The following is a 23795-nucleotide window of genomic DNA, read 5'->3' on the forward strand; positions in this document are numbered from 1 at the left end:
CAGCATTTGTGAATGAGATCATATGTTTTCTGTGGAAATTGTAACAGTTCAATCGAAAGTGGGCAAAGTCATTTTTAAAGATATGTTTTGATGTGCATGTTACTGTACTGTGGAAGGCACATTCTACAGGGTCTCACACAGTTTTTCTCTGTCTCTTCTGTAAACACAGCTAAGAAGCCTGAAGATATGAGACGGTACAGCTCACAGGTCGGACTGCTGGAGCATGATGCAGTGTCACTCAACAGTGCACAGAGACACAGGTATACTGTCACACTTCCCATGATTTTTCCTGCATTGTGCCGATCAATCGTGCACGCACAGGTTGTTTTAAGTAAAGACCCCTTTTTGTGATCTTTTGTGCTTTCGGACCCCAGCCAAGGTTAATGATCATATAAACCCTTCCTGAGTTAATTTCCTCTCAACCTGTTTGAATTTAGTTCTGGTTACACAAACTGCAGCTGTGTGGGGGATTTCTTAGCTATACTTTGGAGACAAAAGTGTCCCTACATATTTGCCATATCTGACAAAACATCCCTGTGGAGACATCCTTATAGGTAAAAATCATTATAAAGTCTGTAGTAATTCTAATGAGCTGTGTATAAATAACTATAGAAGTCTATGGTGTGGCCTCACGTAGAACACTTAGTAAACTTGTGTCTGTTGCTCATTGTATGGGGGGAAAAAAGTGAGTTGCTCAATGAATAGAATTCGATGTATGGTTTTTGGCAGTGAAAATGTGAGCATTTAAATATGTCCTTACCACTTACATTATCATAAGAGCAGTAAATGTCTACTGTGAACTACTTGGCACTTTGCTTTGTTTCTCTCTCTTCACATTAAAGGGATTGTTCACCCAAAAATGAAAATTCTCTAATCATTTATTAACTCTCATGCCATCCCGGATGTATATGACTTTCTTTCTTCAGCAGAACACAAACAAAGATTTTCAGAAGATCTTGGCTTTGTTGGTAAATACAATGCATGTGAATGGTGATCAGAATTTTGTAGCTCCAAAAGAGTGAGAAACAGAACAAAATTTAATTCCTTTTTTTTTTTTACTCTAAATCTCCACTTTAACTTTCACTTTCAGATTTAAAAGTGAAAATAAAGATTTAGAGTAAAAAAATGACTTACATTTTGATCTGTTTCTCACCTACACCTATTATATCGCATCTGAAGATACGGATTTAACCACTGGAGACTTATGGATTGCTTTTATGTTTCCTTTATGTGATTTTTGGAGCTACACATTTCTGGTCACATTCACTTGGATTGTGAGGATCTACAGAGCTGAAATATTCTTCTAAAAATCTTTGTTTGCATTCTGCTGAAGAAAGAAAATTATACTCATCTGGGATTACATGAGGGTGAGTATATGATGAGAGAATTTTCATTTTTGGGTGAACTATCGCTTTAACTACTTTTACAGTGATCTCCTGGCAGCTTTTGTCACATTCAACCTCACCTAAACCCTGACAAACTAACAAAGTGTTTACAAAAAAGTTCACAAATTAGTGTTGATAGTGCAAATGCTCCCATCTCATGTGTTTTAGTCAGTGTCTCTTAACTCCCCCTGCTGGATAAATAAATGCACTACTCACCACAATATTTCCCTGCAGTAAATGTTATGTGATCATGGCGATGGTTGCCAGGTGCTAGTAGTGTTTCAAGGAAGTTTTGGGGTTGGGGTTTGTGTAACTGATTCCAAGAGGATGCCCAGAGCTGCTGCTTTTCCAGATTAGTATCATATCTGTTGGTTAAATGTATTTAATCATCCATATATTTTAAATTCAAGAGACTTTGTCACAATATTTAGTGTTTTGTGTGTTGATGCCAAAAGAAATAAAACTTTATAAAAACATTAAGGGATGCCTACATTTTATATATATATATAGCAGCAGATACTCAAACCAGCCTGTCTGGCACCAACAATCATCCATGCGATTATCTAATCAGCCAATCATGTGGCAGCAGTGCAGTGCACAAAATCATGCAGATACAGGTCAGGAGCTTCAGTTAATCAGTTAATTCACATCAACCATCAGAATGGGGAAAAAATGTGATCTCAATGATTTGGACCGTGGCATGATTGTTGGTGCCAGATGGGCTGGTTTGAGTATTTCTGTAACTGCTGATCTCCTGGGATTTTCACGCACAACAGTCTCTAGAATTTACTCCGAATGGTGACAAAAACCAAAAACATCCAGTGAACGGCAGTTCTGCAGATGGAAATGCCTTGTTGATGAGAGAGGTCAACAGAGAATGGCCAGAATGGTTCAAACTGACAAAGTCTATGGTAACTCAGATAACCACTCTGTACAACTGTGGTGAGAAGAATAGCATAGCATGATCGGTGTGTGTGTGTGTGTGTGTGTGTGTGTGTGTGTGTGTATATATATATATATATATATATATATATATATATAGCATAATAGCATAATCATTTATTTAGGATTTATTTGTCCTGGGTAATGTTAATTTATATTTATACTATTTTTCATTGTTGCTTCATAATGGATAATCTAATGTTGATGTATGTAACTTTTACTTTTAAAAATAGATCAACATATTATCCAAAAGTGAAAAGGGCTGTAAAAGTATTGTTACCAATTTGTCCAAGTACAATAAAAAATGTACTGGATTATAGCAATTTCCTTCTCTGCCTTGTGTTCAGGCTGTTTGAAGCTGGTCAGGATGAGCTGTCGGGCACAGAACTTCTAATCCAGCGACAGGAAGAGATGCACAGGCTCCAGGCCCGGCTTTCCCGGGCCCCCGTTTATCCTGGAGAAGACCGCAGAACCTCCTTGCTGGACCTGGTGGAACCCCTCCGTAGCAGTTCGTTGGATGCCGGCCTCCATCCACGCAAAGCTAAAGTAATCCAGTTCCACTGAATTCAGTTTGACTTCACATAATACAAGTTACAGTGTGAATGACACAAATATTATATGAATGTGGAAGCACTTTGAATAGTTTTACATTTATATTTAACAACGTATTTATTGTTGTTGTAGAATTTCTTGGGCCCTGAGTTTGTGAAGATGAGCAGTGAGCCATGTGTTGTTCTAAAAGTGCCTTCATCAATAATGGTGAGACATTGTCAGAAATGAAATTTTTGTTTTATTTTATTTTTGTATCCCCTTTTCTTCCCAATTTGGAATGCCCAATTCCCACTACTTAGTATGTCCTCTTGGTGGCGCTGTTACTCACCTCAATCCGGGTGGCGGAGGACAAGTCTCAGTTGCCTCCACTTTTGAGACAGTCAATCTGCGCATCTTATCACGTGGCTCATTGTGCATGACACCGCGGAGACTCGCAGCATGTGGAGGCTCATGCTACTCTCTGCGATCCATGCACAACTTACCACACGCCCCATTGAGAGCGAGAACCATTAATCGTGACCACGAGGAGGTTACCCCATGTGACTCTACCCTCCCTAGCAACCGGGCCAATTTGTTTGCTTAAGAGACCTGGCTGGAGTCACTCAGCACACCCTGGATTCGTGCTCACGACTCCAGGAGTGGTAGTCAGCGTCAATACTCGCTGAGCTACCCAGGCCCCCTGGACAATGGCAGTCTTAACTATTTAGCTGTCTATTGCTACATCTCTATAAAGGTATGTGTTCAGTTATTTTTGCGTTTTGACAGAATAAACACGGAAAGGTGGAGGAGAGTCTGAGGAAGGTGGGGGTGGTCTTGCTGAATGGTCAGAAGTTGGAGCTGTGCTGTGATGTGAAGGCCGTTTGTAAGGACGTATTGGACATGGTCGTAGCTCACACCGGCCTGGTGGAACACCACCTTTTTGGCCTCGCCTTCCTTAAAGGTGCATAAAACACTTTCCTTCGAAAACTACTGTTGAACACTAAACAAACCGGCTTAGAATTGTGTTGAAAAACACTTTACAAAGCAGAAATGTATTGTCTATTGGGAGAAGTGTAGTTTCCTAACAGTAGAATGACAAAGCTACAGTAACATGATTTAACTGATTTAAGTTTGAATTAACTTCACGCAAGTTACAGTGTGAATGCAGAGGAATTCGGAGTAATAAAGTGCACTTTTCAGTGCGGAAATATATATATATATATATAATATTATTATTTTTATTTATTTATTTATTTATTTATTTTTTGGGAGGTGTGTAGTTTTCTATGGGTAGGATGACAGAGCTAAAGTAATTTGATTCAACTGAATTCAGTTTGAATCCACTTTAAGCAAGTTATAGTGTGAATGCAGAGTAACTGAGAGTAAAAGAGTATTGATAAACACTAAAAAGCATAAGTATCTTGTTTTTAGGAGGAGAGTAGCTTCCTTTGGGTTGGTGACAGAGCTACATTAATCTGGTTCAACTGAGCTCCGTTTGAATTCACTTTACACAAGTTACAGTGTGAATGCAGAGTAATTCGGAGGAAGAAATTGCACTTTACGAAGCAGAAATATCTTGTTTTTTTGGGAGATGTGTAGTTTCTTTTGGGTGGAATGGCTAAGTTAAAGTAATCTGATTTAACTGAATTCAGTTTGAAATGACTACGCCAGTAACAGTGTATATACAGAACAATTTAGAGTAGTGAACACTTTACAAAGCAGCGATAACTTGTTTTCGGGAGGAGTGTAGTTTCCTATGCATGGGATGACAAAGTTATATAATTCAACTAAATTCAGTTTGAATTCATTTTATATAGATTACAGAGTGAAATCAGGGTAATTCAAAAGTAATACAGTATTAAAAAACACTATCAAGCTATATGTAGTTTTCTGTGGGTAGGATAACATACCTAAAGTATGATCTGATTCAACTGAATTAATAAAGTGTGTAGTATTCAGCTGTTCATGTAATCTAGGCATATGACGAGATTTATCGTCTCATGTAAATCTACAAGATTTTAAGCACAATTTTCAAAAGTACACCTAATTTCTTTTGGAATAATGCAAAAAATGGAGCTTACCTTTTAATTTTCTGAATCATGAAGAAGAAAAAAAAAGTAATATTTAGGGAGAATTTTCCTGAAAACATCAGCAGTATGTGATTTATTGCAGCTTATGTAATGGTACCTGTTCCAGGTAAACAGTACAGTGCTGTTTGATTACGAAACATTGCAATAACAGAATAAATAATTCTGTTGTTTCCTCTCTGACACACCGCTCCTCCATGACACCGCTCTAATGGACATGGATGGTTTGTGTCCATAGATGGTTAATTAAGTCCTCTGACTCATCCTTCCCAAGCCTTCAGCACCAATTCAGAGGCTGCTTTGCTTGTTATGATGTCTATAACTCTTATAATCACTTTGTCTATTTTCTTTTCTTTAGATGACGAGTTCTTTTTTGTCGAACCCGATGCCAAACTTTCAAAGGTGGCGCCTGACGGTTGGAAGGACGATCCTAAAAAAAAGAAAACGGATGTCAATTTTAATTTGTTTCTGCGTATCAAGTTCTTTCAAGATGATGTCAATCTGATACAGTAAGAGCACCTGCAGTGTTCACTCACACGTGTCCAAATATGTGCTGGAGTTCAGCTTCATGTTTGACTTGCTAATTTATCTGCCTTAGAATCCACCTAGTTTTGCACTGCAAAAGAGAGAGCATTTTTAGACTTAAAGGAATAGTCCACTAAATGTTTTACTCACCTTCATGATGTTCCTAACCTGAATGACCTTTATTTCTTCTGTGGAACACACAATAAGGATTTTAAAGGATGTCTCATTAGCTGTTTTCAGTGCAATGACTCACTTTAAAGCTGAAAAAGGACCCCAAAATGTCATAAAAGTAGTCCATACAAATCGTGCACCATATTCCAAGTCTTTTGAAGGCATATGATAGGTTTTTGTTTAAAACAGTTTTTAAAACCCACAATTTAAGTTATTTTACAGTGAATACAGATAATACAGAAAATGTTGACTTCCACCAAAGCTCTCCTTTGCACATTTATGAATGCATGAGAGATGCTCGTTGTAAATGTAAAAAAAAACAAACAAAAAAAAAAATCCTTTAAGTGTATTTCAGGCATGAAGAGTGCAATTAGCTAGATGAATAAACCTACATGAAATGGAAATTAGTAACTTGTTATTATGAACATAAAACTGAAATCGTGTATATAAGTGGCCAATGTTTACTCCAAATTAACATTGCAGTCTGTAGATTTAGTCATCCGTAATCTGCTTGGCTGAGACTAATGCATATCGATTTGCATGATATTTGTTCTTTCAAAAGTCTTAACACATTTTGATGGGACATCTGTAAATGTATCTTCGAGTTAACCCAAATGAATCAATGTTATTTTGTGTAGGCATGCAATGACCAAACACCAGTACTACTTGCAGTTGCGCAAAGATATCCTAGAGGAGCGGGTGTGCTGTGACCTGGAAAATGCCATGATCTTGGCATCTCTGGCACTGCAGGCAGAGTTTGGAGACTATCAGCCTGAGGTACAACTAACATCTGAAAAAAATAGAAAGTATTTTTTGTTTACAACATATTTGTGAAAATCACAACACTTTTTTTTTTTTTTAGGAAATCGATGTAAAGATGTATTGAATCTTTACCGCCACTTTTCTTCTTTACCTTTTAATTTTGGAAATTTTCTCCTGGCTTTTGTCAGGTCGAAAGTGAGGGAAGAGCTTGTTTACATTTTTATTTATTTGGAATTTAGACGAGCTCTTCGTATCTTTTTTTTTTTTTTTCTTGTTTTAGCGGTTCAGCTTCTTACAATGGGTTATTTACAGTATATTCTTTGTGATTCTTCCTGTTTGTAAATAGGATTTTTGTGTTTGTGAATATATATAGTAAAGAAATGGCAAATGTGAAAACAAAAATGTAATATATTTAACAAAAGGATAATATACTGTATAAAAATAGTATAACAATAGGAAGTATGATCTTTGTGCAACAGAAAGTACAATCTTTGCTCTTAAAATACGAAATCAGATTTTAAAGCACCTTCTTTCCAAAGTACGTTTTCTCCTCAATGTTTCGTCAGCTCCACGGAAAGACATATTTCCGGACAGAGCACTACCTCCCTGCCTCAGTGCTGGATAAGATTGATCAGACCACCATTAAAGAAGAGCTGCCCAAACTCCACAGCACATACTACAGTGCCATGGAGGAAGAAGCTGAGCTGGAGTTCCTAAAGGTCAGGAACAAACCATAACATCATTACTGTTACTCTCCAAATGCAATGCAATTCTAGGAAGAGGTCCCTGCTTGGCCAGACTTCCGTAACTGTCTGAAATAAATGTAGATTTGTGCAATCTGTTTTCCCTTAAACATTATGTTGCAGATACTCCAAAAATAGCAGTCTTGATGACATTTTTTAAGATTTGGCTATTTAAGTTGCAAGACCATACGTTGTCCTTAGATTTGGCTGTACACATTCACAAACATTTCTTGCAGTTTTTTCTCCACAAGATAAATACAATGAGTTGTCAACAATTGTGAATAAGCTGCCTATTAGTGATTTGATCCTGTTCATGACACCAGATTTGGTATCCTAATTGCAGTTGTTGTAGTCTGCATGTGATTAGATCTGTTTCTTCTCTGCTGTGAAAAGGTGAGCCAGCGGCTGACGGAATATGGAGTACATTTCCATCGCGTGCTGCCAGAGAAGAGATCCCAGACTGGCATCATGCTGGGCATGTACTCCAAGGGTGTCCTCATCTTTGAGGTCCTGAATGGAAATCGAACCCCTGTGTTACGGTTCCCCTGGAGGGATACCAAGAAGATCTCTTTTAATGTAAGATGTTCAAATGTGCATATTGTATTCGATTAAACAATATTTTAGTTTATTTTCAAGATTTACACATTTCAATTTCATAACAAAATTACATCAAAATAAATTGTTTAATGTTAAAAAAATTTTTATGTTAAATGTAATATTACTCAGTTCAATTCGATGGAATTTTGTTATGAAATTGAAATGCATAAATCTTAAAATATATATTTTTTGAGCATACGTTGGGTAAAATGGTCACAAAGCTGTGCTAGAAGATTCTGACACTGAAATTCAGAGTTTAAAGCTTCTAGAAGCATAATTTTCCACAAAAAAAGGGGGGAACAATTTTTTCAGCTTTAAGTAGTTTCACATGGAGTATTTTCACATTTCAAAGGCACACTCCAATTGTCTTTGTGTATATGTGCTTCTATATGGCAGAAAAAGAAAATTTGCTTGCAGAACACTTCGGATGGGATAAAACACCTGTTTCAGACAGACACTCAGAAGACCTGCCAATATCTGCTGCAGCTCTGCTCGGCTCAGTACAAGTTCCATCTGCACATGAAGGCCAGACAGAACAACCAAGAACTGCAGGACTTGGGTAAGGGACAATCGGGACAGGAACCAGAAATAGAGATACATAAAAAAGTTTTTTTGTTCACTCTTTATTTTTGTTATTCTAAGTTGTTAAAGAGCAAGAAGTGTTTAAGTGATGAGTATTTGTTTGCAATTATATTCTCATTGTCTTCCCTCCAGAGAACTCTCCTTTAAGCAGTCTGCAGTACACTGATGGGATGGGTGCTATCAGTCTGTCCCCCAGCACCGACCCCGAATTCTACAAGAGGATCTCGTACTCTGAGATGTCCCTCAGCAAGGGCTTATCGAGTCGGATCTCTGTCCCACCTGACCTGTCCTATCCAGGGTTCAACAGCAGCTCTAATGCCAGGATGAAGAGTCGTTCCCATCATAACCTGTGTCAGCTGCCTGAGTCACCAGAGCACAGGATGATGCCTTTTAGTAGCCAACCACAGAGCGGCATGGGCCGATCCCAAGTGCTCGCAACATCACACCAGCGTGCTAGCTCTGACACTGACTCCATCTCGGTCAACAGACAGCAGGAGAGGTGAGAGATACAAATGGAAGACATATTTACCAAAACAAATACCCAGTTGTAATCAGTTATCCCTGTCTCACTCTCCTACTCTGCTGCAGTTTGTTTTCTAATGCCTTTCCACTGTCTCACTCTCTTGCTCTGCATGTCTGTGTTGCTCTGTCAGCCTGGCACTGAGCTGCTCTGGGCCAACCGCATTCATCAGATCTCAAGAGAGACAGACTTTGTGTGAATGTTTGTGTGTGTGTGCAAGAATAATAACACTAAGTTCACACATGCTTGCAAAATTTTTTATATCCTTCAGTGTGAAGATAATTTTACTGTTTTGCTCTCTGTGGTGTAATGCACAGTCAGCAGAACTGTGGTCTTTTAATTAAAAAAAGTCTTAATCAGATTGTAATCAGATTACGATTTTATGAATTGTGTTTAGTTTTAGTTCTTAAAGTCAACATGAAAAGAAAACTGTTTGTGACCAATTTACTTCCATAATGTGACATATTTTCAGATTGAAACAGGATAAAAAAAATAAAAATAAAAATAAAATGTATGGCGGTACTTTATTTTATCCAGTGGGAATTGATTTGATTATTAAAGGGATAGTTCACCCAAAAATGAAAATTATTTCATCTTTTACTCGCCCTCATGCCATTCCAGGTGTGTATGACTTTTTTTTTCTTCTGCTGAACACAAATAAAAATTTTTAGAAGAATATTTCAGCTCTGTAGTTCCATACAATGCAAGTGAATGGTGGCCAGAACTTTGAAGCTCCAAAAAGCATTTAAAGGCAGCATAAAATAAATCCATATGACTCCAGTGGTTAAATCCATATCTTCAGAAGCGATATGATATGATAGTTGTGGGAGAGAAACAGATCAACATTTAAGTTCTTTTTTATTATAAATTCTCCTCCCTGCCCAGTAGGTGGCAATATGCACAAAGAATGCTAATCGGCAAAAACAAAAGAATGTGAAAGTGAAAGTGGAGATTGATAGTAAAAAATAATTCTTCTTCTTGTGCTTTTGGTGATTCACATTCTTCGTGCAGACCGCCACCTACTGGGCAAGGAGAAGAATTTGTAGTAAAAAAGGATCTGTTGATCAGTATTGATCTGTCTCTCACCTACACTTATCATATTGCTTCTGAAGATATGGATTAAACCACTGGAGTCGTATGGATTATTACATTTTAATGAAAGATTGCAATAAGCACATTTTCTTTGGAATATTCTGTACTGATGAATCATACACACTAAGACCAGGAACATCTATTAAGAAAGTAAATGTCAATTTTGATTTCATGTTGACTTGAAACATTTCTACCTTGCTGTTTTGCAATATTAGTTTTCCCTCCTCCCCTTATATGTATGGATTGATCAGAGGGGAAAAAAAGATCTCATTCTGCTCTGCTGCTGGAAGTAATTGCTGCTGCTCTGTTTTTCATCATCATTTTCTCTTTTCCCTACATCAGCAGTGTGTTCAGCTCCACGGCCCATGGCAGTCCTAGCTGGAGCCCCAAAAGCCTGAAGAAAGAATTTAACTCTTCCTCCTGTGAGGACACGGGACAGGCATATGTCATAGGTGAGGATGGAGAGACACATCCAGCTGTTTCTGTCTGATCTCCACACACCTACCTAGAAAATAGGTGCAAAATTACATATTCAAAATTGACTAGTAATTGAGTTACCTGAACAACTAATCAGTCTTACAGGATTAGTTCACCCAAAAAATGAAAATTCTCTCATAATTTACAATCCCTCATGCCATCCCAGATGTGCCTGACTTTCTCTCTTCTTCAGAACACAAATTACGATTTTTAGTTTTAAGAAGTTTATTTCAGCTTTGTAGGTCCATAAAATGCAAGTGAATGGGTGCCAAATTTTTGAAGCTACAAAAAGCACATATAGCCATCATAAAAGTAATCCGTTCGACTCCAGTGGATTAATTTATGTCTTCTAAAGCGAAACGCTTGGTGTGTTAGAAATGGATCAATATATAAAACTTTTTTTTACAAAAATTTCATGAGGGTCGAGATCAAGCACGTTGGCAAGTTCACACGAGAACTGACGCATGAAATACGAAAAAAACAAAAACGGAAGCGGAGTATTGTTTACAACAGAGGATCCTAGAGAATCATACATAGATGCCTCATTCATCTGGTTTGAATATGTCTACTGTGGCGACATCTTGGAACGGTGAACAAGGAGAGCTGTTTGAATTGGTTTGAATGCAAGTGAGTGAGTGGAGGAGATGCCTCAGACCGAGCTGCTTGCTCAGACCGCTGCATAAACTCCTTTTGTGTCAAAAAAGTACAGCGGTCTATAGAAACAGCTGCTAATAAAGATGAATATCTATGCAGAGGAGGCTTACGTGCTTAAGTCACGCGAAAGGCAGTTTGAACTCCACCCTCGTCACCGTACAAACCTCAAGCTGGCCGGAACCAAAAATTTTTTGTAAAACAAGATATATCGTAGACCACTGGAGTCGTATGGATAATTTTTATGATGGCTATATGTACTTTTTGGAGCTTCAAAAATTTGGAACCTATTCACTTGCATTTTATGGACCTACAGAGCTGAAATATTCTTCTAAAAATCTTCATTTGTTTTCTGCTGAAGAAAGAAAGTCATACACACACACAGACCTTGGATGGCATGAGGGTGAGTAAATTATGAGAGAATTTTCATTTTTGGGTGAACTATTAAGCGCTGTTTTATTAAGCTGGTTTCTTAGGACACATCTACATTGGACACGTTTATGTTTTCATAAACAGCAAGACGAAGTTAGACTGTTAGACTTTTTAAAAGTTAGACTGTTTTTATCTCACGGTAAGCTGCTCAAAAAACAGTGCAAATTGTAACACAGCTGGCAAAGAAAATGGAAGGAATGGAAGTTTATCGGCAGTGCTTAAAGGGATAGTTCACTCAAATGAAAATTCTCTCATTATTTACTCACCCCCATATCATGTGTATGACTTTCTTTCTTCTGCACAAACAAAGATTTTAGAAGATTATTTCAGCTCTGTATTTCCTCACAATGCAAGTGAATGGCTCCAAAATCACATAAAGTCAGCATAAAAGTAATCCATACGACTCCAGTGGTTTAATCCATGTCTTCAGAAGCGATATGATAAGTGGGTATTAAGTCCTTATTTTACTATCAATCTCCACTTTCACGTTCACATTTTTCTTCTTCTGTTTTTGCTGATTCACATTCTTCGTGCATATTGCCACCTACTGGGCAAGGAGGAGAATTTATAGGAAAAAAAGGACATAAATATTGATCTGTTTCTCACCCACACCTATCACATCACTTCTGAAGGTATAGATTTAACCACTGGAGTCTTACAGATTACTTATGCTGTCGTTATGTGCTTTTCGGAGCTTAAAAATGTTGGTACCCATTCACTTGCATTGTGAGGACCTACAGAGCTGAATTATTCAGTGTTCAGCAGAAGAAAGAAAGTCATACACATCTGGGATGGCATGAGGGTGAGTAAATAATGAGAGAATTTTCATTTTTGGGTGAACTTTCCCTTTAAAAAGAATTGGAAATTAAAGATTTAAAAGTTTTCCAAGAGGGTTTTACCTTTCAAACTGTTTTGCAACTAGCACAGCATGCTAATTAGCATGCTAATTAAAGTGCCACTGCAAAAAATGTTAAATGGATTTTTAAAAATCTATATAAACTAGTCAACATCACTAATGATCCAACAACAAGTCTGCCATCATGAATCAGTGGGAGTCTCTCTCTGCTTTTGAATGTTCTTTTGCTGTCTCTAACTTCCTTTCTTTTGAGTGCTTTCTCTCTATCTCTCTTTCTACTCTACTCTTCTCATAGAGTGGGTGGAATCTGTCTCCATCCCTCTCTATGGATTCAGAGTATGTCTGCTTCTATCGTTTCATCTTTTTAACAGCTCTCTTCCTCTGTTTCCTCAATGATCTTATCATTTTACCCCTCCATTGCATCTGCTGTCAGATCAGAGCGAGCAGCAGCCCAGATCCTCGCAGCATCTTCCTCTGCATGTGGAGAGATGGCATAAAAAGAGATCAGAATCTGAATTTTATACACTTGCAGTCATGTATTGGTATATGCATCTGTGCTTGTTTTTATGCAATAGATAACGTACAGTCAGTCATCACAAAGTAAACCCAGAGTCCCACACAGGACAATTATCATCAGATGCCGATAATTTAAAAATACCAAATATCAGCCAATATATCGGTTTAACCACTAGTCATTATACAAAAATATAAAAAAATATTTTTTAACCTAACATCTGCTGTATGACCAAGCGTACACAGTTATTGGCCAATATGGGTAAATCTAAAAATGATTATATATCGGGCAATTTATTGGCATGGCCGATATATCGGTTTATGTTTACTGCAAATGGTAAGACAATCTTTGTCCTAATGTCCCTTTTTTGATACAAATTATGTTTATATATATATATTAGCAGAGACAAGTCTTTTTTTAGCATCTATCCTTATCTTCTTCAGGTGTTAGCATGCACAGCTCTGGAGTGCCCACTACTCCTGCCTCCTCCATAGGAATCAGTGGTACAGTATATATTTGTGTTTGGTTTAGCTTTGCATCATCAGTTAGCATGGCTCTACAGACTGTTCCACATAGTCATTTGTTTCTTTTCAGTGGTCGAATTTAGAAAGTCCTGAAACTTGGGAGGAAATGTTGTATCCTAGACTGCCCCCGAAACACAAACATCTGCTGAAAGCGTAGTTGAATTTTAGTGTAGCGGACATGTTTTTAATGTCAATAACAGTAGTTTACCTCACAGTGACATCAGAGCTCACAATCCCAATTCCTGAGGAGAATTTGCCAAATCCAGCATGCTTCAGATTACTGTGTCCACTCTGCTGTTTTAAATGGCACGGAGAACGTCTTTTCTAGTGCACTGCATTGCACACTCTCTTTCTCTCTCTCTGTCTTGGCTCAAGTTTCATTGCCCTCACTCTGACTCGGACGCATGCTGTTGTGGGCCATTAAAAATGCTCCGCTAAGCTGTGTGTTTTTAGTGGGTTTTGCAGCTCTGATATACTGCCATGCTTTGGTCTAATCTCCCTGATCCCCGAGTATGAGCTGCAGAGTACTAGCCATGGCACGTTAGTATAGCATATCAGAGATGGAGGCCAGGCCTAACGCTATCTGTTAGCACCAAGAAAAGAGTTACAAAGAGAGATGAGGGGGAGTAAATGATGAGAGAAATTTCATTCTTGGGTAAAATATATCTTTAAAGGAATACTTTCGTTAAAAAAAATGTTTGGCATCATTTACAGCAACCGTTACTGTTGCATTCAGAAAATTATTTATCTCAGTTCAAAAACAATAAAATAATTAATCACAGAGTTTATATCATTTTTTATGTTTTTTTTTTTAAAATTTTTTTTAATGATTGTTACATTTTCTTTTTTTTTCCTTTTTTTTTACAAAACTGATGGATGAATTATAATTATTTTCTGTGAAAAGGAACAAGCGGCAACAGATGCATTTTAGCAGATGCTAAACTTCAATGTATTTAATGTAATGTATTTTACCCAGAATAAGTCAAGTGCAGCTGAAGGGTACAAAAATATGCTTGATGTGCAACTTTTTTATGCAGAAAATTATGGATCTGTGAATCCCCCCCCCCCAAAAAGTAACATTCAGAGGCTTTTAGATTGGTTTGTGTGTGTGTGTGTGTGTGTGTGTGTGTGTGTGTGTGTGTTTTCTAGAAAGCTGTAAGAGTTGAATTAGAAACACTGCCTGCTAGTCATTATTTGTCTGTGTATATGTGTATGGACACCATTCTAAATCGCTCTCTGGTATTTCCGACACACAGATTCCCTGAAAAAGAAGTTACATGCCTTACCCTCCCCAGAGCGAGAGATACAGACTGTAAATCTGAAGAAAGACGTCAAATACGGGCTGGGTGAGTAAAAACAACTGCTGCTGAAAGAGAAGGAGCCCTTTTGACACAAACATGCTGCTAAACGCCTGGTGAGGGTAGTAAGGATAATCAGCACACACACACGCATATAAATGACAGGAATGAAGTGTAGTGTGAAGAGAGCAGACGTCTGGCAGCCCTCATCGTTCAAACACAGTTATTCATGAATCCTGCTCATGGACTGAGAGTGCTGTTTTACGTTCCCCGCTGAGAGAAAGCGACTTGAACTGTATTATCTTATCAGAATTGGCTTGACTGATTGATTAGTCATTAGAGAAAATATCACTCATTGATGAAATTCATTAAACGGACAAGGGACAGTCTCAATAAATGTAAAAAAAAAAATGTATCTTTGAACCCAGGAGCATATATGTAAAGGCATTTGGAAATTTTTCTTTCTGTCACTGGTGCGACTTGGTAAAATGAATTGTTTCAGGCTTGTTTGTGTGTTGCGTTTCAGGCTTTCAGGTTGTTGGCGGAGAGAACTCAGGGCAACAGGACCTGGGCACTCTCATCAGCTACATCACACCTGGTGGACCTGCTGATATGAACAGCTGTCTGAAACCAGGTATGAAGCGAACACACTAGTACTTGGCTACTAGGGGCCTTGTGGAATGACGCCCTCTTGTGGTAAAAAGGAGAGGTGCTATATGTGCATAAAAATGACTCTAGTGTGCTTGAAACGATTTTAGAGCGCTTTAAATTATTGTAGACTCCTTCAAATGATTGTAGAATGCTTCAAATAATTCTAGAGTACTTCAAAAGATTCCAGAGTGCTTCAAATGGTTTTACAGTGCTTCAAATAATTCTAAAATACTTCAAATGATTTTAGAGGACTTCAAATGGTTCTAGATTGCTGCTTTGAGAGTGCTTCTAATGATTTTAGAGTGATCATACAATTCTAAAGGGCTCAGAGTTCTTCAAATGATTCTAGATTCCTTTCAATGATTCTAGAGTGCTACAAATGAGTCTAGAGTGTTTCAAACTATTAAAGAGGACTTTAGATTATTTTAGAGTGCTTCAAACAATTGTAAAGTGCTTCAAGCTATTCTAGAATGTTTCCAATGATATGCTTTAAATGGTTCAAGGGTGCTTCAAACTACTCTAGAATTAGAGTGCTTCAAACAATTCTAGAGTGCTTCAAACAATTCTAGAGTGCTTCAAACGATTCTAGAGCGCTTCAAACGATTCTTGAATGCTTCAAACGATTCTAGAATGCGTCAAACGATTCTAGTGTGCTTTAAACGGGTTCAGGGTGCTTCAAACGATTCTAGAATCAGAGTGCTTCAAACGATTCTAAGAGTGCTTCAAACGATTCTAAGAATGTTTGCAAACGATTCTAGAGCGCTTCAATCTATTCTAGAACCAGAGTGCTTCAAACGATTCTAAAGTGCTTCAAATGACTCTAAAAAAGCTTTTTGGACAATTTTAGAAAGCATTGAACTATTCCAGAACATTTTTAACAATTCCAGTATGTTTAATGTAAGGTTTTTACCACTTACTGTGTACTGTGCACTTTTACTGTATGTGTATACTTGCAGGTGATAGGCTGTTGAGTGTGAATGATGTCAGTCTGGAGGGCCTATCACACAACACTGTGGTGGAGATTCTCCAGAGTGCTCCTGATGATGTCACATTGGTGGTCTCTCAACCTAAAGAGAGGCTGTTTCCAGGTAATGCAAATAATATACACGTTTATGGACCTATTCTAAGAACTGATTAAGTTAAAGGTAGGTTTTTGGGTGTGTTTTGCCCCCCACTGGTCAAAAGCAGATGTTGCAGACTCTACCTTGTGTGGTGGCAGGGGAAGACATACAAGTTTTCAAGATAAACTTCTGGAATTGTTGTATAGTTGGCAATATTGTTATCAAACTTTCTTTTTCTCTTAGATGCTACTTCAGGAATCCAACACTACAAATCAGGCTCAGCCACACAAGAACAAGAAATGGATGTTGATTATTCCTCAGAAGAGCATGCAGACTCTCCCAGCCCCTCTCTCACCTACAGCAAAACATCTCCACCTCAGTCAGTCCGACAGGAGAGCATAAGTTCGCAGGATTCTCGAACAGAAAGCGCTGGTCACCTGCAAGCTAATCTCAATGGATTCCATCGCAAAATTCCCACTGAGGGTACCACACCGGCCCAGTCGCTATTCGCTGACAGTAAACCCTCCATTGAGGCCATCCCACCAGCTTTGCCCCCTAAAACCAGGAAATCCAAAGTCCCAGAGGTTCCGAAAGAGCTGGAATATTCAGACAGAGGGGATTCCGACATGGATGAAGACACATGCTCAAGTAGCCAAGATAAACAAAAGACTAAAAAGGTAGAATCAGTCTCTGTAGTGATTTGAAAGAACTTTGATTCACACCTATAGGTTAAGTTTTGAATACAATTTCTGTTTAACTGTTTTGATATGAACTTTAACATGCGGTGTCTGAATTTTAAAGTGTCAGTTCAGTGTTCTAACTTCACAAAATATATTAAAATAATTTTTTTGGAATATTAGGAAATAAGATCTCTTTCACTCATTGTATCCCTCCTTTGAGTTCCCTACATGTCAAGAGATTCAGAATGTAATTTGGGATATCCAAAAAATTTTTACATTTACACTGTGTCCTAACTAGGTGCGATGCAAGAGTTTCTCAGTGAGAAGTAATTATTTGTAAACTTATTTAGTAGTGATTTGAAAATTTCTTGAGAAAATGAAAAAATCTAGTTAATGTTTTATTTTCAATATACAGTTATGTAGAGAGGGATATTGGACCAGTGAGATATCAAAAACTCTTGTCGTCCGCTGCTTGTTGCAGTCGCAGCTGGTTTGGACAAAAAATGTATTGCATCACCACACCCAGTTAGTACACAGTGTTACACTTTCACAGTGTAACAAGGATCTTAAGATGGGCAAGGAGGAGGCGGGAACCAGCTGAACAGTCAATGTAAAATTTTAGTAACAAACTGAACTCAAACATAACATAAAATGCAAATCAAACAAAGACGCATACAGCTTTGTGCATCTCTCTCTCTCTCTCTCGAATGGCGTCTCAGGCCCCCCCTTATCTCTCTCCCACTGATTATTCAACTCCGCGCCAGGCGTGCGTCATCACAGCCTGGCCACGGCCCCCTCCTCGTCTCACACCTCCACCACCAGATTCAGGCCAGGGAGACCTCCGGCCTGACTTACTCGCCCCCCTCCCTTCCTGGAGGGGAGGTGTTGCCATTTCGGCCATCCTTCCTCCGGCCGGCCTTCCCCGCCTAGGAAACTGAGAGAGATGAGGAGAGAGGGGAGAGAGAAAGAGCGAGCGGGTGAGAAAGAGAGAGAGAGAGAGAGAGAGAGAGAGAGAGAGAGAGAGAGAGAAAAAAAGTGGCTTGCCAGTCACTGGACATGCTGTCACCTGGTCCTCAGCCACTCCTCCACCCTCTGGCAAACAACAGCTGCTCCTCCCCTGGCGGACGGCAGCGGTTCCTCAACCTCCCCGCGGATGGCCGCGAGTCTTCCGTTCCCTGGCGGACGGCAACGGCTCCTCCGCTTCCTGGCAGACGGCAGTGGTTCCTCCGGCTCCTGGCGGACAGCAGCGACTCCTCTGTCCCCTGGCGGACAGCAACAGCTTCTCCTTCACCTGGCGGACGGGAGCGACAGAGCATCCCTCCTTCCCGGGTTTCGGCACTGAATGTAAAAGACCTCTGTTCGGTGGGGAAAGGAGGAAGCTGGGACTTTATCTTTCTCTCGCGCTGATTAGGTGACTGCGCCGGCCGTGCACCCTCACGGCCCGGCCACGCCCTCATCCTCGTCTCACACAGACATGTGAAATATATGTTCAGTATGTGGCCCAACGTTTATTCCAAGTTGGTTTTCCAAAAGACTTTTGTTAACTACTTATATATAGAGTAGTTGCATCTTGAATACACACACTTGCCAAGCAAACATGTTAAACATAAATAAAACAATACTTTCTGCTTGTTACCATCTCCCCCTCCTTCCTCCTTGACCAGTTGCATTTCTCAATGTAAATGCAATGCATTTTTGCATGTCTACACCAAACAGCGGCCCTTAACCAGATACATTCAGCCCATAACCTCTGACTTCTTGCCCCTTGCATGTATTTACCCAGCTCTTCTCTGTTCACAGGGGGTTTCTCCCAACAACGACACGGAGACTTTAAGTGCTAGTAGCCCAGAAGTTAATAGCCTCCAACCTGGAGATCTATTTGACGTTGAGCTGTCCAAAATAGATAGCAGTCTGGGCATTAGTGTCACGGTACTGTTTGGAAAGGTTTCCGCTCTCTCTTTTTTCTCCTTTGTTTCTCCTTTACTCATTACTTTGTGTGTGCGTGTGTTGTTTTTGTATCCATAGCTCTCACTGCTTTTTGAAGCTCCTCGCTTGGTTTCAGTTTTGGGAAAGTAGATTTTGGCTCTTTGCATGCAGATTTTTACAGGCATATCAATTGGCTCCTTTGCTAACGGTAAAACCGAAATCACAGTAGGTACAACAGGGTATTTGAACACTTGCCCACACCCAACAATACAATACATTTTTGATTCTATTGTATATATATAGGAGAAAGACTAATGCCTGCATGGATTTGCATTTGCTTGACTCAGTTTGCTGCGGTGTGATTTTTACAATGATTCTTTGCTGAGATTCGTAAGCATGCCACTTTTTTTTGTAGACCTTAATCATGATTTTATGACTAAAAACATTTTAAGTAATCAATTTAATGCTGTTAATTTAGGAATTAATGCAGGTTTTAGTAAAAAGCATAGGCATAGTTCACCTAAAAATGAAAATTCTGTCATCATTCACTCACCCTCATGTTTTTGCAAACACATATGACTTCCAAATGGGTTTGGAACAACATCTTTGGGTGAACATCTTTGGGTCAACTGTCCCTTTAATCATACATTCTCAAACTCAAGTAAAATCAAGATTTTGCTCTTGTATGTAAGGGTGGGTGTTGCTTGGTTCATATGGTTCGATCATGTAAGCTTAGTTATTGATTTATAATACATCACTCATAATCTTTATCATGTAAATGAAGGTGTCCAATTGAGCACCTAATAAATTAATACAGTGATAAAGAACCAGAACATGGCTGTTGGACTGTTTATTGCCATAATGCATCTCTGTATGGGTGTATTTATGTGTTTGTTTGTCACAGGGTGGCTCGAATACAACGGTGAGGCATGGAGGGATATACATCAAATCTATCATCCCTAAAGGAGCAGCTGAGCTGGATGGCAGGATAAAGAAAGGTGAAAAAGTGTAATTTTCACCTTATTAAAGAAAAGCTAGTTCTTGGGTTTTGCATTTACCATCTGATGTCTGTCACATAGTGAATCTCACAAAGAAATTAAGGTCATATTTCAGGTCATATTTAATCCCAAAATCAAAAGAAGACATACAATTATCAATACCAAATTTAGATAAGAAACAAGAAAATATTTTCTGCAGTGTTACATTCTTTTCATGACAATTATGCACTCTCTTCCCCCAATATTTAGTAACCTACAATAATGTCAAAAATCTCATGTGAAATATCTTGTCACTCTAATGAAAAAAAAAAAAAGGTAATTTATTTAAATTGTATAGTACAAATGTTAGTGTACATAATGGTAGTATTTGTTGTACTGAACTTGATTCTGAGGGAATGCAGGACTATTTTAGAAAATGCATCCCGTCCCTGTCCTCTAAGGGGCTCCATTGAAATACGACCTGGACATTTCTTTAAGATTCACCCAGTTATGAGACATCTTAAGAAGTAAGCAGGTGGATTTTATTTCCTGTAGGAGACCGTGTAGTGGCCGTAAATGGGAAGAGCCTGGAAGGCGCCACTCACAAAAAGGCAGTAGAGCTGTTAAGAGACACTGGGCAGGTGAGAACACTAGTGAATGCTGTATTGCGATCAAAGTCTTTCTAGCAAGTCAGTCCACTGCCAGCCATCTTTGGAATGCTCCCTAAAGGCTATTTCCAGTCATGACAGTGCAGCTCCTATCTACTTGAATGGGGAACACCGAAATCTCAAAAACTGCTTGCCAAGCTTATGTTTAAACAACATATTTCAAATCAGCAGTAAAATCTGGCAACACTTGTATCATAAATTGTGCTTTACCTCATATTATGCTAAAAAGCGACATTTTCCCAGCTTGTATTGCTAATGCGCATGTGCATTCTCGAGTTGATTGACAGGCGATGCCTGTTTCTAAAAGGTGATTGGCTCTTTTACCTGTAAGGTGGGACTTCCTTTCTACATCCATTAACCGTTGGACACTAGAGCTTCTTGGAGCTTCTTGGTTGGGCATTCCAATTTCTCCTATCCATTTTAATAGAAGTGGCCCATCTCTCATAAATAAATATTCTCTGATATTGGTGCAGCCTGGTGCCCCCTAGAGGCCATTTTCTGTATTACAAACTTCACCAGATTTTTAAATTCTGTTTCTCCCTTTTGTTTTTCTTTCATCTCTCTGCCTCTTCTCAGGTGGTCCATCTGTTGCTGGAGAAAGGTCAGCCCCCAGCAGACACTGTTCATGCCCCCCTGACCCCTCAAGGTACTGCCAATCTCCAGAACAATCCCTCAGAAACACAGAACACAGGCACAGAAGAGCCTACACCAGTGAACAAAGCAGACTACAACTTCATCACAGCAGGTGAGAGGTGGAACGCACTGCCTACTGCAGGCAGATTTATACCAATGTGGTTTTAAAAGCGTATTCGTTGAAAATCTGTACTAGGAACCAAACGATTTTAAACCATGAATAGGTAGAAAGTTTTTACCCGTACTTTATTGGGTGTGAACTTGCTGTAAATCATCCTTTTTTTATCCCCTCTAGATAACACGTTTGAGGTGGGGTTGCTGAAGAACACATCCGGTCTGGGCTTCAGTTTCAGTCGTGAGGAGAATGTTCCCGGAGAGCCGGTGGGCTCCAGTATGGTCCGGGTCAAGAAGCTGTTTCCTGGGCAACCAGCAGCCGAGAGCGGCCGTATCCAAGTGGGCGACGTCATCCTGCGTGTCAATCAGACATCACTGAAAGGATTGTCACAACATGTATGTTAACCCTATACTTTGGTCTGAGAGGATTGAAAACCCCCCACAAAAATACAACATTTTTAACAAAACAAAAAAAAAAAGCAAAAATGTTGCGAATATTAGGCCACGTCCACACTGAAAAGCCAAATAAGTTGACTTTACTCAATTGAATTGAGTAATGGTGCCTCCAACTGTTATTAAGTTCACTTACCTTGGTGTTCATATAGAATGAATTTAACTCTGCTAAAGCACTATCGTCAGCAGCCATATCACCCTGCAGCTCTTGCCTGGTTGCCCATAAGCTAAGCAGGTTTGAGCCTGGCCAGAACCTGGATGGGAGACCTCATGGGGAAAACTAAGGTTGCTGCTGGAAGAGGTATTAGGGAGGCCAGCAGAGGGTGCTCACCCTGTGGTCTGTGTGGGTCCTAATGCCCCAGTATATTGACAGGGACACTATACTGTAAAAAAGGCGCTGTCGTTAGGATGAGACATTAAACCGAGGTCTTGACTCTCTGTGGTCAATTAAAAATCCCAGGGCACTTCTCATAAAGAGCAAGGGTGTACTCCAGTATCCTGGCCAAATTCCCCCCATTGGCCTTATCTGTCATGGCCTCCTAATAATCTCGATCCCTAAACTGGCTACATCACTCTACTCTTCTCTCCATCAATAGCTGGTGTGTGGTGAGCGCACTATGGCTGCCGTCACATCATCCAGGTGGATACTGCACACTGGTGGGGTTGAGGAGAGTCCCCCTATACTTTGTAAAGCACTTTGAGTTCCTAGAAAATCACTATATAAATATAAGGAATTATTATTAATTGTTAACTAATTAAGTTAAGGTAACTAGATGTAAGTAGACTTAACTCAGATTTGCTATTTAAATATTGTTGTTTCTACTTAATAATTTAAGTTGAATTGACTCAAATTTAGATCATACAATAACACAGCTCAAATTATTCAGAAAATTATAACTGATTTGAGGTCAGTCATTAAATAAACGTAATTCTCCACTGAAATGCATATATTCCTGCGCTTCAGTTGCACATGCACAAGGTGAACTGAGGTAAATAGAGTTAACATGGTCTTAAGGGACACTGAAGTGCAAGAGATTATGGGTATTCCCCATAGCCTAAATTTTGTACTAAATTGTTTTATTAACACTTTATTAACAATTGAGTTATTAACACTTAAAATCTTAAGTCTATAGATTTTTGAAGATAAATAAGTTCAAGGAACTTAGATATTTGAGTTATGAGCCCAAAACTTGACATTTCAAGTAGCATTTAATTATTTTTCCATTTATGATAACACTAGGGTTTATAGCACTTGCAAATAAAAACAAAACAAAAACACTGATTTTGCTACGTTTACACATCTCAACTACACTAGAACAGTGTTTTCCTCTGAAGAAAATGGACACTTTCGAAAGTGCTCTCTTATACAGCATACTTTGGAAAATTATGACATTAGGTATCAGAAAACGAAAATGGATTAGTGAAGATGTGGTCTCAGAATGAGCATTGACTTTTGACTTTCACCTTTATTTTGTTGCACATACAGTACTGGACAGAACTTTTGACACAAATATTTTTACATACACTTCCAAGGATCCACCGTTTGCCTTGAAAAGAGCTTTGCACATTAATACCATTCTCTCAACCTCAACTTCTGAGGTCTCCATTTAGGAAGAAAATGTGAAACATAAATTCAATCAAGTATGTCCAAAATGGGTACGGTATGATCATCCTCTAAAATAAAGCCATAATGTGTCTTTTCCGCTTGTGTTCTTTGTGGTGTTTTTCAGGAGGTGATATCTGCTCTAAGAGGGACTGGGCAAGAGGTGACACTTCTGTTATGTAGACCTGAGTCGGGGGTCTTACCTGGGATGGACCCTGCCATTACGGTAAGACTTTGAGCTTTCACATCACTGTTAACAAGGCATGTCTATTTTACCTAAAAGAAAATTCCAGATTAAATTCAGTTTAAGATTTATCAACATCATCTTTAGCCTGTTCTT

At 38.9% G+C, this 23795-nt stretch overlaps 1 protein-coding gene across 3 annotated transcripts in view; it reads left to right on the forward strand.

The window, feature by feature from the left end:
* The window catches only part of LOC127430761 (tyrosine-protein phosphatase non-receptor type 13-like), a 101954-nt gene that overhangs the window by 57962 nt on the left and 20197 nt on the right, over positions 1-23795 (forward strand). For 2 of the 3 annotated variants that reach the window (XM_051680784.1, XM_051680785.1), the window contains exons 9-30: positions 170-260; positions 2675-2873; positions 3012-3086; positions 3645-3819; positions 5304-5454; positions 6280-6418; positions 6970-7122; positions 7540-7722; positions 8140-8302; positions 8458-8824; positions 10280-10389; positions 13311-13370; positions 14648-14737; positions 15216-15323; positions 16297-16428; positions 16645-17078; positions 18882-19010; positions 19912-20005; positions 20540-20625; positions 21229-21397; positions 21581-21795; positions 23583-23681. In XM_051680784.1, the coding sequence (XP_051536744.1) occupies positions 170-260; positions 2675-2873; positions 3012-3086; positions 3645-3819; positions 5304-5454; positions 6280-6418; positions 6970-7122; positions 7540-7722; positions 8140-8302; positions 8458-8824; positions 10280-10389; positions 13311-13370; positions 14648-14737; positions 15216-15323; positions 16297-16428; positions 16645-17078; positions 18882-19010; positions 19912-20005; positions 20540-20625; positions 21229-21397; positions 21581-21795; positions 23583-23681 (3422 nt within the window). The remainder of the gene's footprint in view (positions 1-169; positions 261-2674; positions 2874-3011; positions 3087-3644; positions 3820-5303; positions 5455-6279; positions 6419-6969; positions 7123-7539; positions 7723-8139; positions 8303-8457; positions 8825-10279; positions 10390-13310; positions 13371-14647; positions 14738-15215; positions 15324-16296; positions 16429-16644; positions 17079-18881; positions 19011-19911; positions 20006-20539; positions 20626-21228; positions 21398-21580; positions 21796-23582; positions 23682-23795) is intronic. The other variant, XM_051680786.1, reaches the window with a different exon arrangement.

The sequence above is a fragment of the Myxocyprinus asiaticus genome, chromosome 40, assembly GCF_019703515.2.
Source record: "Myxocyprinus asiaticus isolate MX2 ecotype Aquarium Trade chromosome 40, UBuf_Myxa_2, whole genome shotgun sequence".
Taxonomy (NCBI): domain Eukaryota; kingdom Metazoa; phylum Chordata; class Actinopteri; order Cypriniformes; family Catostomidae; genus Myxocyprinus; species Myxocyprinus asiaticus.